General features: G+C 71.3%; 1 protein-coding gene and 1 pseudogene across 2 annotated transcripts; one reads left to right on the forward strand and one right to left on the reverse strand.

Annotated features, from left to right (window-relative positions):
* Positions 1 to 9: 9 nt before the first annotated feature.
* On the forward strand, positions 10 to 947 carry MSY001_3015 (uncharacterized protein; the record flags this gene model as incomplete). The annotated part of the gene is made up of 2 exons (XM_018884902.1): positions 10 to 865; positions 898 to 947. The coding sequence occupies 2 exons, from the start codon at positions 10 to 12 to the stop codon at positions 945 to 947; spliced, it is 906 nt and encodes a 301-aa protein (XP_018741515.1).
* A 61-nt stretch (positions 948 to 1,008) lies between these two features.
* On the reverse strand, positions 1,009 to 5,964 carry MSY001_3016 (annotated as a pseudogene). Its single transcript has one exon. A coding segment is annotated over exon 1 (4,956 nt).
* Positions 5,965 to 6,000: the final 36 nt, after the last annotated feature.

Genomic DNA, 6,000 nt, shown 5'->3' on the forward strand with positions numbered 1-6,000 from the left:
TCGTGCACGATGGCGTGGGCGCGCTGGGGACAGGCGCTGCACCGCTCGATGGCGGCGCTGCGCAACGAGACGGCGCGCATTATGCGTATGGAAGTTACGTCTGAGCGCGCCGAGGGGGCGCAGCTGCTGTACCGCATCGCGACGCCCCAGGATGCGGCGCAGGTCGCCACCGGCTCCGACTCGGACATTGGCGGGCTGTCGCGGTGCCAGTTCTCGCTCGAGAGCGAGGCACGGGACGACGGCGCGCCACGAACGTTTGGGCGCTTCTACGGCACGATTAGCTCGCAGATTCCGCGCGGCTCGCGACTGGAGCGCAGTGGGTACGCGGCGTTCCGCAATGTCAAGCGGCCGCGGCTGTTCAGCGTCGAGGGATGGGACACGACGATGCACCCGTATCTTGCGGTCAAGGTGCGCAACCGGCTGGCACGCGCGGCCGAGCCTGGCGCCGGCGCTGGCGCCGGCAGCGGCGCAGGTGCCGGCGCAGGCGCGTCGCTGCGTGCGGCGCTGCAGACCCAGGACGGCACAGGCAGCACGCTGGCGCGGGCCGTCGAGGCGCTGGGGTGCCATGCGGATGGCACGGCGACCGCCGCGCCGCCGCTGCTGTATGTGAATGTGCAGACGGACGGGCCGGTGACGACCGACCTGTACCAGCACCGCCTGCAGCTCGACGAGCGTGTCGGCCCTGACGAGTGGCAGACGATCACGATCCCGCTCGATGCATTTGTGCTGACCAACACGGGCGTGGTCTCGGACGTGCAGGTGTCGATGCTGCGGGAAAAGGTGCTCACGGTCGGCCTCAGTGTGCTTATGGAGCCGCCGCAGCTGCCGGCAGGCGCAGCGCCGGCGCCCGCGGAGCCGGCGGTGCGTGCGCTGCGGCGCACGGGCACCGGCGCCGAGGACGCACCGCCGGTGCGGGGGCACAAGCGGCATGCCTCGCTCCCCTTTGATTTGGATGTGGCCGGGGTATGGGTCGTGGCGACGCCGGCCGAGGCCGCGCGCCTGTAGATGCTACGTAGCCGAGGGGCGCCACTGCGTCATGTCCGCGTACGCGTTGTCGTCCGTGTCGGGCATATGCTCGAGGCTCGCGAGGAGGGCCTTTTGGCTGATGCCGCGCGTGGGCTTTGCCTCGGTGGCGGCGGGCGCCGGCGCCGGCCCAAACAGGTCGAGGATGCGGTCCGTGTCCATCTGCTCCATCGACTTGTTCTGCTGTGTGACGACCGAGTTCGCAATGTTCAGCTTGAACTGCTGCAGGCCCATGATCTTTGCCTCGACCGTGTTGCGCGTGATGAGGCGGTACACGTTGACGACCTTTTTCTGCCCGAGGCGGTGCGCGCGGTCCATGGCCTGCAGATCCTTCATCGGGTTCCAGTCGTGCTCGACAAAGATGACCGTGTCGGCCCCCGTGAGCGTGAGACCGAGACCGCCGACGGACGTCGTGAGCAGGAGCACGTCGATGCTGGGGTCCGCGTTGAACGTCTGCACAATGCCGTGGCGCTTGTCGCTGCTGACGCTGCCGTCGAGGCGCAGGTAGGTGACGGACGGCATGAGCGTCTGGAAGAGCTCCTTCTCAATCACATCGAGCATCTGCTTCATCTGGCAGAACACCAGGACGCGGTGCTGCGACACGGAGGCGCCCGTGTCGGCGCCCACAAGCGCCGCATCGTTCGCCGGCGCCTCCTTGCCGATCCCGCAGTCGAGCAGCAGCTGCCGCAGCGCCTGCAGCTTCGGCGCGTGGCTCAGGCCCGCCAGCGTGCCGCGCTGCGCCTGCACCTGATCGAGCAGCTTCTTCTGCGCGGGCACGTGGGGGTCGAGCACGAGCGACGGGTGGTTCGCGAGCTTGCGCAGGTACTGCAGCGTTTGGAAGACGTGCTGCTGCGCGGGCTCGGCGTCCTCGTCGGCGTCCGCGGGCGTCTCGCCGCGCGCGAGCGCCGCCTCCACGTCGCGCCGCGCCTGCGACTGCACAAACTCGTCGTAGAGCGTCTTCTGCACGTCGCTCAGCTCGCACTCGACGTCCTGGATGATCTTCGGCGGCAAGTCGCGGAGCACATCCTCTTTCAGGCGGCGCAGGAGGAACGGCACGATCTGCTTGTGCAGCGCCTCGAGCGCCAGCGTCGCGGCCTCCTTCTCCGCGGCGCTCGGCTTCCCGGAGCGGCACGCCAGCACCGGGCGCGCGAAGCGCTCGTGGAACGACTGGTCCGTGCCGAGGAAGCCCGGCATGAGGAAGTCGAACAGGCTCCACAGCTCCAGCACATTGTTCTGGATCGGCGTGCCGGACAGAATGAGCCGGTGCTGCGCGCGGATCTGCTTCACCGCGCGCGTCGTCTTTGTCTTCGCGCTGCAGATCACGTGGCCCTCATCCAGCAGGCAGTAGTGCCACGCGCGCGGCGCGAGCCACTGGATGTCGTTGCGCACGACGTCGTACGACATGACCACCGCGTCGCACTCGTCGATCTGCGCCAGGAGGCGCGCGCGCTCGCTGGGGTGGCCCGCGTACAGCAGCGGCCGCAGGTTCGGCGAGTACTGCTGGATCTCGTGCACCCAGTGCCCCGTCAGCGTCGGCGGGCACACGATGAGCGAGGGGATCGGGCGTGCATCGGGCGCGCGCGTCGCCGCCCAGCGCTGCGCGCGCTCCCAGTGCTGGCACGAGAGCAGCGTGATCGACTGCAGCGTCTTGCCGAGACCCATATCGTCGCACAGGATGCCGTGCAGCTGGTACCGCGCGAGGAACGTCATCCAGCTCACACCCTCCAGCTGGTACGGCCGCAGCTGCACCTTCATCTCCACGGGCGGCGTGTAGGGCTGCACCTGCGAGCCGTCCAGCAGCTGCGTAAGGAACGCCTTCTCCGTCTCGCGGCGCGCGAGGAGCGCCGGCGAAAAGTGCGGCGGGTCCGGCAGTCCGTGGATCAGCGGCACGAGCTTGACCAGCTCGGCAAACGTGTTCGTCGCGAGCAGCCGCACCGACTCGTGCGGGTCGCTCATACGGCCCAGCACCGGCACCACGAGGAACAGCACGTACGGCAGCACGCGCTCGTCGGGCGTGCGCACCGTGCACGACACGACCTCCATCGCGCCCTGCCGCCGCGGCAGGTCCGCCGCGCCGAGCAGCGGCACCACATCCTCGACGAGCCGGTGCATCGCCTCGTCGACGAGGCACGTCGCGAGCACGCTGAAGCAGCGCGCGGCGGCCGCACGCACGACCGTGTACTCGCTCTGCGCCACACGCACGAGCGCGTCCAGGAGCGGCACAAACGACGCATGCAGCGCCGCGTCGACGTGCGGCGCGACACTCTCGAGCACCGCGCACACATCGAGCACCGCCTGGCCCTGCTCGTCGCTCCACGCGCCGCGCGTCTCGGGCGTGAGATCGAGCAGGGGCTGCGCCGCGCGCGCCCACAGCATCGGCACGCGCTCCCACGTCGCCGCGCCGAACTGCGCGCAGATCTGCTGGAGCGCCGCCTGCGCACCGCGGCGGATGAGCTGCTCCGGCGTCATGCGCTCATCGCGCACCGCGCCGGCCGCCGGGCGCGCGCCGAGCGCCTGCAGCGCACCGATCCCTTCGTGCGCATGCTTCTCCTGCGCGAACAGCGGCGTGTGCGCCGTGTCCTGGCACACGAACGCGCACAGATTCTTGACCACCTTGTCGCTGGGGTTCGCCGGCGCACCGGGGCGCGTGCACAGCGCGAGGAAGCGCGCGAGCGCCAGGGCCGCGCGCTGCTGCAGGTCGGCATTCTCCTCGTACTTGATGCTGTTCATCAGGCTGCGGATCAGCGGATTCAGCTTGGGCGGCAGCACGCCCCACGCCACGACGGCGCCCGCGACGGCAGCGAGGACAAGCACGTCCTCCGTCTCCTTGGTCGTTTCGTAGCGCTCCACCGCGAGCGAGAGCTTGCGCCGCAGGTCGCCGACGCTCGGCGCGTCGGCGGCCCGCGCCGCCTTGTCGAGCAGCGCGCGCACGTGGTCCATCGTGAGCGCCGCGGCCTCCGGGACCGCCAGCTGGGCGTCCGGCACGGCGCGCGCGACGGCCTGCGCAAGCAGCTGGCAGTCGTGGTGGATGCGCTGCCGCAGGAGGCGCATCTCCGCGTACACCGGCGGCATCGTCGCGTCAAGCAGGCCCAGAAGCACGCCGTGCATCTGCGCCGCCTGGGCATGCGTGCCAAGGAACGCCGGCGGATCGTCCACCTGCTCGGCCCACCGCTGCGACACGACCGCGCACAGACACGTCTGGAGCGCGGACGCAGACTGCAGGCCCTCGCACAGGCGCGCGCACGCCGCGTCCTGCGCCGGCAGCGCCTGCGCGAGGAGGTCGCCGAGCGCCGACGCCGCCTCGAGACGCCCGCGGATCACGACGTCGACGCCGACGAGCGTGAGGTCCTGCGTGAGGATGCCGCGGTCAATGTCGTGCTCCGAGTGCGCGCGCGGCGGCGTAAAGAACAGCGACGTGTCCATGGGCGTGCCGATCGGCGTGAGCACCAGCTGGAAGAGCGCAGGGATGTGCGGCGCCACACACGCGCCGAGCTGCGCGCCGAGCGCGCGGAGCGCGAGCGCCCACACCTGGGCGGTCGCCTCGCGGATCGCCGGGCGCTCTTCGACGAGCAGGTTCTGGTACAGGAGGCGCACGAGGCGGTCATCGAGCCAGGCGCGCGAGAGCGACGGCGCCTGCAGGAGCGCGTGCAAGGCATGCAGCATCGCGAGACGCACATGCGTGATCGTGTGCCGCACGAACCGGAAGAGGGTCGGCACGCGCTCCACGAGCAGCGACGAGTCAGCGGCGCGCACGACGTCCGGCTGCGCGATGAGCGCGGCGAGCAGGTCCATCACGCTGGCCGCACTGCTCGACAGGTCGTCGCGCCGGGCGCCGACGCACGTCCACAGCTGGTCCAGCAGGGCCGGCATGCGCGCGAGCTGGTGCGCGACGAGGTTGCGCGTGATCGGCAGCAGCATGGCCGCGGCGACCGCGCGGACGTCGTCGTCGTCGTCCCGCAGGCCCAGCTGCGCCACGTCGAGCACATCAGCGAGCATGTCGTCCTCGACACCCAGCACGTCGACCCGCATCGCCACCTCGTACTTGATGCCGAGCAGGCCGGCGTGCCGGACCTCCCACACGTACGCGCGCTGCCCGGGCTGCCCGACGAGGCCGGCCGCGCGCACGTGGTCCTGGCGCACCATCTCGAGGAGGACGTGGTGTGTGCTGCGCACGAGCTCGCTGCTCATGTGCGGGAGGAGCTGCGCGAGTGTCTGGGACGCCGTCTCGCGCACGGGCGCCACGACATGGTCAAACACAAAGTCGCCGAGGCGGTCGAGCGCAAAGACGCACAGCAGGCGCACCGCCAGGTCCTCGCACCACGCGTCGTGCGCGCGCGCATTGTCCGCCGGCGACGCACCGCACGTCTTGCCGCCGCCCGCGCCCTGCGTGCGGAACAGCTCGCGGAGGCCGAGCGCGGCGCCATGCCGCGCCTCCCACGTGGGGCTGACGAGCTCGACGCTCAGCAGCTCCGCGAGCGCGCGGAACGGCCAGGCGCCGCGCGGCACCTGCAGCGAGAGCGCGGCGGCCGCCTGCGTGGGGGCCCGCTCGCCCTCGAGCTTGACGCGCTTCTCGGGCTCGGCGTGCACGGGCGCGCGCGCCTGGGTCTTTGCCTCGAGCTTGCGCTTGCGTTTCAGCTGGTTGCGCTCGCGCGCGCTCAGCGGCCGGTTCGGCGCCTCGGGCGCGGGCGGCGCCTCGGGCGCCGCTGGGATGCTGGGCTTGCGCTCCGCCGGCGCGCCGAGCTCGGCGTCCATGTCGAGGCCCATGTCGACGTCCGTGCCGCCGAACGCGAGGCCCAGCTTGCCGAGCACGTCCTTTTTGGCGCTCTGGAGGCGCTCGCGGCTGAGCAGCTCGGGCACGTCGTACTCGCGCCCGGCCGACGCGAGCAGCTTGGTGCCACTCGCGAGGACGGTCGGGAGCGAGAAGCTCGCGAGCGTGAGGCGCTCGCCGGGCGGGAGGCCGAGCGGCGTGTCTGGCGC

This window comes from Malassezia sympodialis, genomic scaffold (assembly GCF_000349305.1).
Source record: "Malassezia sympodialis ATCC 42132 genomic scaffold, msy_sf_16, whole genome shotgun sequence".
Lineage (NCBI taxonomy): Eukaryota > Fungi > Basidiomycota > Malasseziomycetes > Malasseziales > Malasseziaceae > Malassezia > Malassezia sympodialis.